Here is a 14,957-nt window from a genome sequence, read left to right on the forward strand (position 1 = left end):
GATAGCATGAGAATACTTGTTCTGTGATAGTCAGAATACTTCATCTGTGATAGCATGATAATATGAGTTCTGTGATAGTCAGAATACTTTATCTATGATAGCATGAGAATACTTGTTGTGATAGAGTCAGAATACTTCATCTTAGCATGAGAATACTTGTTCTGTGATAGTCAGAATACTTCATCTGTGATAGCATGAGAATATTTGTTCTGTGATAGAATATTTCATCTGTGATAGCATGAGAATACTTGTTCTGTTAGAGTCAGAATACTTCATCTGTGATAGCATGATAATTTGTTCTGTGATAGAATGCTTCATCTGTGACAGCATGAGAATACTTGTTCTGTGATAGTCAGAATACTTTATCTACGATAGCATGAGAATACGAGTTCTGTGATAGTCAGAATACTTCATCTTTGATAGCATGAGAATATTTGTTCTGTGATAGTCAGAATACTTCATCTGTGATAGCATGAGAATATTTGTTCTGTGATAGAATACTTCATCTTTGATATCATGAGAATATTTGTTCTGTGATAGTCAGAATACTTCATCTGTGATAGCATGAGAATACTTGTTCTGTGATAGAATACTTCATCTGTGATAGCACGAGAATATTTGTTCTGTGATAGTCAGAATACTTCATCTGTGATAGCATGAGAATACTTGTTCTGTGATAGAATACTTCATCTGTGATAGCATGAGAATATTTGTTCTGTGAGTCAGAATACTTCAACTGTGAGTGAGAAATAAAAATTTAGCTGGAGTATACTTTTGTAAGGAAACTCCTTGGACTCATGCAAATCATCAAAAAGGTGCTGGTTGAAATAGGTTTTGTGAGGTCTTCAAAAAGAGCATGCTTTTAGCACAAGTGGAAGTAGTAATATGAGTATGAACAATTCCTCTAAGCCAAGGGAGATCACTATCACCTAGGTGGACAGATGGATTTTAGAACTTTTGTTGCTAAACACAAGAACGGAAAAGCTGAATTTGCAAGGAAGTGGTAGTAATCCTAAGGTATGATGATTGGTCAACATATGTCAAGAAGAAATATTTTCTTACTGGAGTAAAATTAATATTGGAAAAACAATTAGTTGAACACAATTACTTGCAAACAGATATCTATCATTGTGCAAAAAATTGTATACTATGTTTATATGGTTTATGCAAACCAGCAATTGAACATTGTCTCTAACATCAATGCATCTATTCATATGTTTTACCAGATTTTTTTTATCCACTTACCTCTGGCAATGCAATATTATAATAGTGTATCAAGATTGTAATAACTCGTTGGTTTTATATGTTAATCTTAATGCCATTTATTTTAACACCTAATGAGTGTTACTTGTAGTATTTCCATTTTATGCTTTTTCTGTCATAAATTATGAATTATTCTTTTTAATACCTATGGTGTATTATTTTGCAAGTTTGTGTAAACTCTTGCATCTTATATTCTAACATTTATTTTTATGTGGTTTCCATTTTTCGGCAATGAGAAGAACTCCTAGCCACAAAGCTTAGATTCTCAATAGTCTATAATATGGGTTACTTCCCTTGCCTTTATGAACCTGTTTACAGAGCACAGGAATTCAACTATGTCCTGAAGTACATTATTAGCAGATCTTGCTCATAAAATGAAACAAAATGGATATGTTGACAATAAAACTTATTTAATAAGTTTGATACAATGTTATCAGAAATAGTCACTAATGTGTTGACAAGCTCTGCCAGTCAGACACATGACCACCTCATCAATGTGCACTAATCTCAAGCATAACTGGACTCATCTCAGACCTTGATGACTAAAGTTTATTATTACCAAGTTTAATCAAAATAGGAATGGCAGCAAGTCCAGCCAATCAGATAAAAGAGCACCATATTAATATTCATAGATTTTACTCATTATCAAATTTGTTGAGAGCTGGATCAGATAAACCTATATTCCAAGTCCGAATGAAATTGGAATTGGAATAATTCTTCCAAAAAGGTAACAAGGTTAACCAATCAGATACAAGAGCACCATATTAATATTCATAGATTTTACTCATTATCAAATTTGTTGAGAGCTGGATCAGATAAACGTATATTCCAAGTCCGAATGAAATTGGAATTGGAATAATTCCTCCAAAAAGGTAACAAGGTCAACCAATCAGATACACGAGCACCTTATTAATATTCATAGATTTTACTCATTATCAAATTTTTTGAGAGCTGGATCAGATAAACCTATATTCCAAGTCCGAATGAAATTGGAATTGGAATAATTCCTCCAGAGAGGTAACAATGTCAACCAATCAGGTACATGACCAACTAATAAATATGTGAATTTTGCTGATTATATTGATCTCTTCTTTGATTTTGATGATTTTATTCTATATTCCAAGTCTGATTATGGTAAGATCAGGAATATGGCCTGCAGAATGGCGACTGGCTTTGCCCACCAGACGTAGCATAATTTTATGCATGTATCTCAATCGTTATTGAACTCCAACAAGATCTTAATGATATAAGTTCATATTCCAAGTCTGATGAAAATCAGAAATATGGCTTCCAGAGTGGTAACAAGTTCAGCCAATCAGATACAAGATCACTTCATAAATATGCATGAATCTTGCTGATTAGTGAAATTTTCTGAGATTTTTATGCCATTAAGAAGCTATTCCATTTGATCAAAATCAAATCAGAAATAATGGCTTCCAGAGTGGAAACAAGTTCAACCAATGACACACAAGATCACCTCATTACTATGCATGCATCTCACTCATTATCGAACTATTATAAGATCTTGATAGTTTTTGCCTATAATCCAAGTTTGGGCAGAAATATGGACCCCAGAGTGGTAACAAGCACTTACTGATGATTGTACAATGGGCAACCTACAACAGATGCATCTTCACTGATGCCAGGCCATACCATAACTTTTCTCTTCCCCTGACCTTGATCTTTGAGCTAAGGACCAGATTATGGTACATGTATGTGACTCCATCTAATAATGTTATATATCTTCACAAAATTTCATCAAAATATATTCAGCCAGGACAAAACTGCTTTTGTAAGAGGGGAAAATTCAAGGTCGGACAAGGGTTTTTACTCACTCAGATGGGCACTTGACCACTTGAGCTATATGAGCCGTTGTGCCCAGTCCTACCCATTACACTTTCTCCCTGCCTTTTGGAGATGCATCACGGTGTTTCAACACAAAACTGCCACTTAACTTCATCCTCCCTATCCAGTTGGAGATGCTGATCTAGAATCCTAGTAGTGATGCCAAATTTAACACAAAACTTGATGGCTGGACTGGGCATTGCACCCAGAACCTTTTTAAATGGCTGCTCTACCACTTGAGCTGAGAAAATGCTACCGTTCCTACCTGTTATACTCGTTCCTTGACTTTTGAGCTAGTGATGGAACAGAGTAGGTGACACTAAGTACTGGTGGTCTTTTATGTACTGGCAACACTTCATTAAAAAAAAATTATATGGCTTACATAGTTATGGACCAAACAAGAACAGTTTAGCAAATGTATGGACCAGCAGATGTTTGGACAGACTGATGAACAATGCCTAAATATAATATGACCATTCAAGAAAAGGCAATAATTACAAGTTTGATGTGTTTATTTCATTTCAGTAATCAAGAAACATTTACATGCATAGAAACAATTGATGGGCATGTATGGGTACACAATATTGATAAAAACATGCAACATATTATTTTCATAATGATCCTGAAATTAATGAGATGGATCAAGGCACCCATGACACACACACTATTAAAAAAAACCCCCACTTTTAAAAAAACACTATTAAAACACAGAAGTCCCGTGAAGGGACTGGTGCTCTACTGTCTGAAAAGAATTTCTAGGAATTCAAGCTCTTTTTATCTGCTAAGAGTTGAGACCATCTCGGCTATTCTTGAGCTATGTGGCAGCTATACTTAATGAGAGATCAGCACAATTTCCATTTATGACAAACTAGCCACAGTTAGAAGACTTTTGGGGGGAAATCACCATGCTGATAGAACCATTCATTCGGAAGAATTAGCAACAATATATTCAATAAGTTCATTGTGGCAGTCCAAATTTAAGGTCAGATTAACAACATTTTCATTTTGAACCAACTAGGTATCACAATTAGTCTTTGATGAAAACCCCACAGAAGAGTCATGATAAAGATTTTTGTAAGATGGCTGCTGTGGTGACAATATTGGATGCCTGAGCATCATGATTTGCATTTATGTCGAACTATACCATGGGAGGAATATGTGTGTAATATTTCATTGCAATCCTCAAAGAAGTTTTGGAGAAGTAGCAATAGAAACTAGTGCAAAACACACCTTGGAAGATGGATGTCAGACAACAGGCCATCCCATAAGATATACAGGTCTTTGGTACAGCAAAGAAATAACGAATGTGACAAAACATTTTCCAAAAATATCAAATAAAATCTACAGACAAATCCTCTTAACAAACATGAGATTCAAACAAATGAAGAAACCTATCTTTCATCTGCTAACAAGGTTATTATGACATCAGTACATATATATGCTTGTATAGGGAACAATCCTAGGACAGGGTACATAATCTAGTAATACTGGGCAACTGTACCAATGTTGCAGTTCATAATATATAATGATTTATGCAGAAGTTATATGACTTTGAAATATATCAAGAAAACAAAGAGACCCATGTGGACATCATGTGGCTCATAGATGTCTTGCCTATGTATGTTTTATTACATTCTGCTCATATCTGAACTCATCAGAGATCTTGACATAAACTTACATACCAAGTTTAATCAAAATCTGGTCAGAAATACTGCACTTAGACTGATGGTGAGCTCAGCCAATCAGAAGCAACAATACACCAATGTTTCTCATAATTAAACTCACAAGAGCTCTCGATGTTACAAAGTTTGGTAACAAGCTCAGCCATAAGGCTTCAATAATATGAACAGATTCCAAACATATTTACTACTCATCAGAAACCTGATAATAAATGTCACCTTTGATACAAATCTTTGAAGAAATACAGAGTGGTAACAAGCAATTTTTGATAGAGTAAGATAGGATGGGCACAAATCAATATGGATTAAAAAGTTATTTTCTATTTTCTGACATTACTAGATTGCACCAGCTATAATACACCGGAGAGGTTCATGGTTTTAATGCCATTTTTCAGCACATCACAGACTATAAATGGTGACCAATATATCCAGTGGAGGAAATTCCTTGGAAAAGCTTGGGAAGAACCAGAGACCCACAGGAAACTACTGGCAAGCTTTCCCACATGCCCATGTTGGCTGAGACCATACTCAAACCCAAATCGGACAAAGGTAATATGTCTGTGAGGCAAGCACCTTGGTATTATGACCAGAATAACTCCTTGGTCTAGGCTGTATCAAAAGCTCACTTGTTTTTAAGACCAGAAAAACTCACTGGTTTAGGCTGTATAAAAAAACTTACTTGGTATTAAGACCAGAACAATTCATGGGTCTAGACTGCATCAAAAGCTCACTTAGTACTGAACACCTCATGGGTCTAGACTGTATCAAAAGCTTACCTGGTGTTATGACATAGAAGAAGCCATTGGTCTAGACTGAATCAAAAGCTCACTTGGCATTATAAGAGAACAACTCATTCATCTAGACTATATCAAAAGCTCACTTGGCATTATAAGAGAACAACTCATTCATCTAGACTATATCAAAAGCTCACTTGGCATTATGACAAAACAACCCATTTGCATTTGTCTAGACTGTATCAAAAGTTCACTTGGCTTTAGGACATTTACCCTGCTGTTTTCCTTACCATGACATTTGATGTGAGGATCTGACTATGGTAGGCAACACACCAAGTCAAAACATATAAAGAAAATTTCATCAAAACCTTTCCAAGACTTGCAAAATTGTAAGCCGGACAAGAAAATGTCAACAATGGATGGATGGATAATGCCATAACATAACAGACAAACAAACAGAAAATTTACATACTGATAAAAAATGCATACATATTTAACATTCCCCTCTTTAAACTGAGTATTACATTCACAATTTCTGTCCATAACAAACACCTAGATATAAAAACAAACTTTAAAAAAATGTGAAGTACATGTACAATTAATTTTCAAATTAGTCATTGTGACAGCTATACTAGCTGTGAGATCAGCGAAATTATCATTTACAACAAACTAACTGCCATAAGAATACTTTTGGCAAAAACCACCATGCTGTACAACTGATCCAATTTGTACATAAATAAAAATACTTTGATCTGTTTATTAAAATGACCCTTCCATGATGCCCACCTCTAGCCAGTTGCACAAGTACTCTTTGTACACAGTTTTGTCTGCTATCACTGTGTATATCAAGGCTGTAAACTGAAATGCAGAATATAGGAGTTGGGATGGATGAACAGCATGTTGAAAGAAAAAGCTGTGCAATATTGCCTGTTTTTAAAAACTACAAAGTCACTTATAGTTCATAACAAATGTATATTAGTTTTAATCATGTGTGTGAAGATGACTCAATTTTAACTACAAATTTCTAAGTGTCCACAACAAAATTTTCAGTTCCATCAAAAGGTTGACAACATATACATAGATATACTCTATATGTTATTATATTGCTATATATAATGATACAACTGTGGGAAAAATTAACCATTTATTATTCTTAGTTTTAATGTGGATTATAATGCATGTCTCTTTACAAGTCTCTTTTATGGAAGGGTACTGTATATATTCATGTATAAGCCTAATAATTTAGGGGAAAAAAGGGCTTGGAAAAAAAAAAAAGGGGGGGGGTTCAGCTTATCCACGGGCCAATGTCTAAACTTGAAAGTTTTAAAGTCTCTTTGTTGACTACTGTAATGGCTGTAAATCTTGGGACAAGAAAAAAAATGTTCTTTTTCCATGTCCTAAGACATGCATGTAAAAAAATCATTTTTGGTGTCTTAACACTTATTAAACTGTTATAAAGTACTATGATTAATTTTGTTATTATTTTGCATGTGCATATTTTCTGATTTCTCCAAAATGAAATTAAATAAAGGTAAATACAGACTTAATAACTCGCAGGCTGGTTGAGTTTACCCAGGAGACCAGGCTCAATTATAATGTACAGTACTTACACAGTGCAAGGTGTGCATAATTTTATCGTTGTGGTTTACTTTTTGTTCTGGTTTATTTTCTGATTTTTGTATTGCTGTAGTTTTAAAAAAATCATAAATTTATGTGAAAAATGTTTAAACTTAACATTCTATTTAGTGAAGAAGTGGTAAAGTAACATATTATTTCATTACAACAATATTCACAGGTGATAACAACAGAACATGGTTTCCATGGATTAAATATGATATATCTAAGTATGGAGGTCTTTGACTTTTTTAGGAGAACTGAAAATCGAAGACATTAAAATAATCAGTTCTTTGCAAAAATTGGGAAATATTATTAAATTGGGAGGTAGGCGTGGAGCAACCCCAAAAATTGGGATTTTTTTTCTTCTCATGGCATGAAAGTTGACAGGTCTGCTGTAATATCGCTTACAACAAACTACAACTCAGCTTTTACGGTATTAGCATAATTTTTTAAGCATTATTTCGGAAACTTCATTATTGTATTTTGGAGATATTATTAAAGTTTAGAGCAGTGGTGCCCATGATTTTACTCTAAGGGGTGTACTTCATTCAGCACGTGTTAAAACCTACAATGTACATGCGGTGGCGCAATTATGTAAATACGTTCAGTAGCTTAATTACGACCACTGAATCAAATCATATTGTTGTTCGCTGTGTTGTCATACTGGGATCACAAATATCCAATGCAATAATGCAAAAACAAACAATAACTGAATCAAAAGGGAGAGGTAGTGTTACAGCAACTCGCGAATGCTCTATTCTTGTCGTTGTTCAATCCAATTATACACAAAATCTAAGTTTATACCATTTCTTTTTAATAATCATACATGCCAACCTCAAGATAAGTATATGTGTAATTTTTGTTAATATAAGTTTGCCTAAATAAATGCATTTAGAACTTGTCACGTGCATCATGTGATGTCTCGAAGTTGTGGGTCAGCTTATATGCGGGTCATGCACTTTTTTAGTGTTTGTACCTATTCAGTTGGGGTGTGCGTCAGCTTATATGTGAATGGGCTTATATGTGAATGGGCTTATATGCGAGTATATACAGCAGTTATATAAAAATCAGATGAATGTGCAAAATATCCTTCATACAGTATGGTATATATGATAGGATACCCTTCATACAGTATGGTATGTACTAGAAACACCCTTCACACAATATATGTACTATAGATACCCTTCATACAGTATGGTATGTGCTATAAATACCCTTCATACAGAATGATATGTACTATAAATACCCTTCATGGTATGTATTATAAATAATCTTCATACAGAACGGTATGTGTTATAAATACCCTTAATACAGTATGGTATGTGTTGTAAACACCCTTCATACAGTATAGATGTACTAGAAATACCCTTCATGGTATGTGTTATAAATATCCTTAATACAGTATAGTATGTGTTGTAAACACCCTTCATACAGTATAGTATGTACTAGAAATACCCTTAATGGTATGTGTTATAAATATCCTTCATACAGAATGGTATGTGTTGTAAATACATTTAATACAGTATAGTATGTGCTGTAAATACCCTTCACACAGTATGATACGTGCTATAAATATCCTTCACACAGTACGATATGTACTATAAATACCCTTCATACAGAATGGTATGTGCTATAAATACCCTTCATACAGTATGTGTTATAAATACCCTTCATACAGTGTATGATTTGGATTTTAACATAGCTTTAACAATTTTTCAGTCATATCACTACAATGTCTGCAGTGTGACAGTTTATAGTGATGTCTAGCACTGAGGCATCATGCTGCAGACATGTAGCATGATGTCCTACCCAGTCACGTTATCCTGACACCAGGCCGACCAGTCCTAACACTAACCTCTTATTGCTGAGCACCAAGTGAGGCAGCTGTTAGTACCATCTTTTGTAATTCTTTGGTATGACTCAGCCAGGGATTGAACCCATGACCTCCTGCATCTGAGGCGGATGCTCTAACCACTAGGCCACTGGAGTGGTCCCCTTCATATAGTATGGTATGTGCTATAAATATCCTTAATACGGTATGGTATGTGTTGTAAATACAGTATGGTAGGTTCCAAAATTGCATCTGTCATACTGCACAAAGATGCCTGTTGTTGAAAGGTAAAGTGATGTCATGTGATTTTGGATTTTTAACGTAGCTTTAACAAATTTTCAGTCATATCGCTACGTTGTCTGCAATGTGGCAGTTTATAGTGATGTCTACCACTGGGGCATCATGCCATGGACATGTAGCATAATGTCCCACCCAGTCACATTATCCTGACACCAGGCCAACCAGTCCTAACACTAACCTCTTAATGCTGAGTGCCAAGCGAGGCAGCTGTTAGTACCATTTTTGTAAGTCTTGGGTATGACTCCGCTGGGGATCGAACCCATGACCTCCCGCAACTGAGGCGGATGCTCTAACCACTAGGCCACCGGAGTAAAAAGGGAAAGTGGGGTTGCTCCAAAAAAAAAAAAAGAGTAAAGTCATACTATGTGCATAAGCCCTTCTTCCAAACCTCATGCTCCATCTGTATCTTCAACATGTTCCTATGATACCATATTTTTAATGAGTACCTGAATTTTGTAGTTCCCTACCTTAAGCAGATTTACATTCTGATGTAGAGCGTTTTTAGACTCAATAAAAACAGCAGCAAGTTACCAATAATCACACATCATATGACTGTTCATGAAGTGATTCCTGACTATTGGACAGCTTCTTATCGTGTGGCTCAGTCTTGTGCTGAACTTTATGCACCTGCTCAACTTGCATAAAACACACAAGAAAAACTTAGAAAACTCGACCACTTCATGTTCAAGTTTTATGCTGCAGCGTCCTAGCTAGGCAGGTACAGAATGGTGTTGCTTGCTGTCATCAATTGTGTGTCCTCCATCACTATTTCTGACCTTCAAGAGGCACCCCAACACTATTATATGTGCAAGATTGACAACCCTCTATATGCTGTGCCCTTTAAGCATTGCTAAGTTGTTTCTGTACCATGTCACTTGTGGTGCACAGTTAATATGATGTACTAATTCTCAAACACCCCCAACACATTTGCAGATAAGAAATTGCTGTCTCTATCAAGACTGGAATAAAAAGAATGTATCTAGACTGAAATAAAAACAATGTATCTAGACTGGAATAAAAACAATGTACCATTTAAAGTTTGATACTTTATCTGATAATGAAAAACATGCAATGTTTCAGCCAGGTTTGAAAAAAAGAAAAGGCAAATTGAAAAATGTTGATCAAAGGTGTGATCATACTGGACCAACCTCAATAAAATGAGACATCATTTACATACATTTACATATTTATATGCTATCTGCAACCATAAACCCAAAATACTAGTACAATCTTTACTTCAGGATCCTCAATTTATGATGCCTTCAATGATACTCAGTTTTATGCCCTTCTAACATTATAGTCATCAATCTTTGCAAAGTTGTAACTTTCAACAGATTTCTTGATGGTGTAATGTTTTTCTTGTGTTCTGACATGTTGAAATAAAAAATTTCATCAGAAGTTTCACTTTCTGTTTGACTTTCATCTCAGTTGTGTGGGTTTTACCAACTCATTTACTAGAATCATCAAATATCTGCAGTCATTTGTATCATATTCATGATTTATGAGTGATACTGTGGTAAAAGAATAGTTATATGCCATTCTATATCCACCTTTTAATGAAAGTTTACTGCTTTCACAAATGACAAATGGCATTACATCAAGGTCATATCAAGTGACTGGAAGCATGTGCTTACAACAAATACGATGACTAGAGAAAAAATGACCCTAGTTAAAAATGCTAAAAATAAACAGGAATGGAAGTTACCTCAATATGTTACCTGAATTGTTTTTATATTTTCATAGGACTATTACAATTCAGCTGCATGCTGAGCTTAATCTTAAGAGTTCAACACAGAAATATTATAGATTATACTGAGTACATGATTAATTCTGGATGATCCAGAGTTTAGCCATATACAGAATTAGAAGAATGGGGGAAAAATAGATAATCTGAGTATCGTAACCTATGCTAACAAAAAAGATCGCTTCATGGATTTTGTTCATTTTCATAAAAATAATCACTGAATAATTCAGAAATTTAATGATTAATTGGTACATCTAAAGGTACAACACAATGCACCTTGTTCATTTTCCTGTGCCACTTTTGGTTTACAGCAGTCCCACTCTAATATGGCCACCCCTTCTGCACTGGGAAAGTGGCCTTACTAGACAGGTGGCCTTTCCAGAGGGGGACTAAATTTGTTTTAGAAGTATATGTAATGTACGTAGTAAGAAAGCTACATACTTCAAAGCATTTAATATATAAATTTAAAAGTAACATTAATTATTAAATGGTTCTTCTTGTCTTAAGAAGAGACATATTTCAACTGAATATACATTAATAATTCTTGTTCTTGACATCAGCATGATAAGTGAGCGGGTATTGCACATTGCAAAACCATTCAAAAACGTCATTTAGATCTTGGTACATATATAATTCTCTTTCCATTTGCTCCATTTTTCCACTGCTGCTGAATATTCTCCTTATCGGTTATGATGTTTATTAAAGTCATTTCAGCATAAAATTGTTTTATTTGAGTCTTTTCTAAATAAACTTGTTCTGCAAGCCCCCCTCCCCATCCCCCGATGTCATCAAGAAGCATAACCAATTTTCTTCTAAAGTACTAGTCTCCATTTATTTGATGATATATTAATGTTTGGTAATGTTTTATTCAGATGTTGCTCACTGTGTGTGATTTAATTACGCAGACAAAACTTTTGTAGAGTGGACGAAATGCCTTCTTTGTAAAGGAAGTGATAGATGTATTGTCACATTATTTTTCAGTCTTTGTCCCCGTTTTATTCAAGGTTAATTTCTCTGTATGTTAATCCACAAAATCTATATTTAGCCTATGCTGACCATGTTATGATGTTGACAATTATGTCCGGTTGTAATCATCAATGAGAAGAACTCGACAGATGTGTGAAGCCCAAAACTCTATCACAACACTGTTGAGCCCATTTCCTGTAAACATCGGCTTTTATAGATAATGATATAATTTTAATCTTAGTGTTACATGTACTTTAGCCAACACTTCTTTCAGTAACAGAAACCTAATATTGGAAGACAAGTATTGACAGTAGAGATAATCTGATTACTTACAATACGAATTAATTATTGGTTCTGGACACATTTGAAATAAAAAGTGGCTGCTTGTGAGGGCAACATTTTACATTTTTGTACTAATATGCTGGTTGCGGTTGAGGGGTAGCCATTCTTGAGGGGTACTTTCGAACGCAAACTCGTTGGTGCCAAGGGATTCTGGCTGAAAGAAGCGGGTGACCGCTGGTCAGCTGGGTCGTTTAAGATGGGGACCACTGTACAGATTGTCCAATGCAAGTAAAAATTATTATTCAGAGTCATGAGGGAATGAAAACTGTTGCTTACTCATGATGCAATATATGAAAAAGTCAGATCCAGAGAAGCAAATGAATGCAAGTCCATGAAATTATTTTTGACACATAAACTATTTATTCTCTACACCATGATTGAGCAATACTACAAAGTAGTGTTCCAATTTTCAAAGACTTCATGGTTGACACAAATCACAAAGATAAAAGATAAATATAAAATGAAGAACAATCCTTGCATGAAAACACTGAGATTCTTCCACACCCAAAAATCCTTGCATGGAAACAATGAGATCCATCCACACTCAACAATCTTTGCATGGAAACACTGAGATCCTTCCACACTCAAAAGAATTAAGTGCTGAAGAAAATAAAATGTTTTTTTTCTTCACAAAACCTGACCAAAAAAGTGTCACCCATGAAAATAAACCAAAGCATGGTATCTGATACGATGTGAAGTATCTGTATAATTAATGCCTGATGACCGACACTTTCAGTATCGTGGAGTATCCAGGATGAATATTAAACCACTGTCAGAACAAAAATTAATCACACATATATTTTAATTTCAGACCACTATCCTCAGATTTTCACCAGTCAAGTTTTACTGGATATTCTCCTGTTAAGCAAGCAACACAATGACCAATCTCATTCTTTTGAATTTTGTCCTCTTCCTCTCCCTCCATCCTATTGTTCTTGATACCCTCCTGGGTGGCTCTCACAAGGCCTTCTATTGACAGGTACTGCAGACTATCTGCTCCTGTTGAAAGAAGAAAAAGGGACATGGATATCTGATATATGACCTGAACTGAGTTATCCCTGGTTTTTATAATTTGTTTACCATAGGGCTAGATGAGTTGATGTGATCATGTAACATCATGCATTTGATACCATTCTGTGCAAAGGTTGAATTTCCACATGATGTTTTCGCAACAAAAAAATAATGCACGGTGGAGGGCAAGATAAAGAATCTTTCCCATGTGTGTGGACAGGATAGAGAAAAGTAAACTGAGCAGGGCTAAACAATCGCAAAATACACTTGCCCATTCGGGCCAGAACTAAAAGTTTGTGCACACCCAGAATAATCTCTTACTCAAACAGTCAGTATAGAAATATGGAAGTTGCAGATATTAACTACCAGTAACAACATTAGACCATGTTAAAGGTTGTTTTCCAAACTTTATTGTGATCCTTATAACACCAGTTGAAGTAACTGCAAACTGAAATGAGTCTGCTCTCCCATCAGCAAATATTAATAAGTGAGAGCAAAGCTTGATTAAACAAGCTTGATCAAAACAAACTGAAAACAGACTTCCAGTAGAAGTATGGACTTTCAATGAAAAAAGTCAGAAATATTTTCCACTTCATTAAAGAGAAACACTGGACAGTCTTGAATCTGTACTTGACCACCATCTGAAATGAATTTTCAAATCACTGCTCAGAGAGAAAGATGTTACCATGGAAACAGCAGATCTTGTCCCTTATACAGATCTTATCAATTCAAGCTAGATTTTCGAATTCTGTCTCATTATATGAAACAGATTTAACTATTCGTTACAAATGCTTTGTGTGGAAAAAACATTATTACAAAGCTATCACAAGTATAAAATGTTTCTAAATTAAGCAAGCTAAATCAGGAATTAACATTCCATTCATTGCATAATAAAAATATGAAATATCTATATTAACCATTAGATGATCACAAGCCACTGATGCACTTAATTCATTGAATTTGCAGAAACTAATTTTTCCAGGTAAAATGTTTTTTTCAAGAATACTTACCCAATCATAATACCTTAAGAGAACTACTGTTACAAATCTAGCTCTCCGAGATACTACTTTTAGCTAAAAGGAGCTAAAAGTTGTCAGCTGAAATAAGTGGCAGTCAACAGAGTGATCTTCTCTTAGGAATAAGACTTTGTGGCAATGCTTAAAGGGGACGAAAATCCGGACCTACACAATTTTATTGTAAATAGAAGGATATATAGTAGTTTGTGTATATAATCTATCCCGACTATTTATTTCTTTGCATCTATTGTATTTGCACAAACATTTCACACAAAATATTGTCCTGTATTACGAGATCAAATGGAAAGAACCTGCCCCGAATTTGTTAGCTCCCTTCCATGCAAGCAGGATGTGATGTCATTTGAGACGATTAACGTATAAGAGTTGTATTCAATCTGTGCAGCGAAGTGTCAAGTAGAAACAAGACGGTTCAATGCGCAGCTCTAAATTGCGTGAATAATAGCAGTTCTGGAACAATCCTTAATTATTTTACCCTTTTTTTTCTCCATCTTTGAAAAGTAAGAAATTATCTACCAAATGAAATAACATTAAAGAAACGTTTACACTTTTTATTCAATGTTTCCAACATCAATTTATTATGCACGTTTG

General features: G+C 34.9%; 1 protein-coding gene across 2 annotated transcripts in view; it reads right to left on the bottom strand.

The window, feature by feature from the left end:
* Nucleotides 1-3,602: 3,602 nt before the first annotated feature.
* LOC149797961 (amidophosphoribosyltransferase-like) overlaps nucleotides 3,603-14,957 on the bottom strand; it is a 64,330-nt gene continuing 52,975 nt past the window's right edge. For both annotated transcript variants that reach the window (XM_089963043.1, XM_089963044.1), the window contains exon 12: nucleotides 3,603-13,320. In XM_089963043.1, coding sequence (XP_089819169.1) covers nucleotides 13,151-13,320 — 170 coding nt within the window. In that variant the 3' untranslated portion in view covers nucleotides 3,603-13,150. The remainder of the gene's footprint in view (nucleotides 13,321-14,957) is intronic.

This window comes from Sinohyriopsis cumingii, chromosome 6 (assembly GCF_028554795.1).
Source record: "Sinohyriopsis cumingii isolate HCF-2022 chromosome 6, ASM2855479v2, whole genome shotgun sequence".
NCBI lineage: Eukaryota > Metazoa > Mollusca > Bivalvia > Unionida > Unionidae > Sinohyriopsis > Sinohyriopsis cumingii.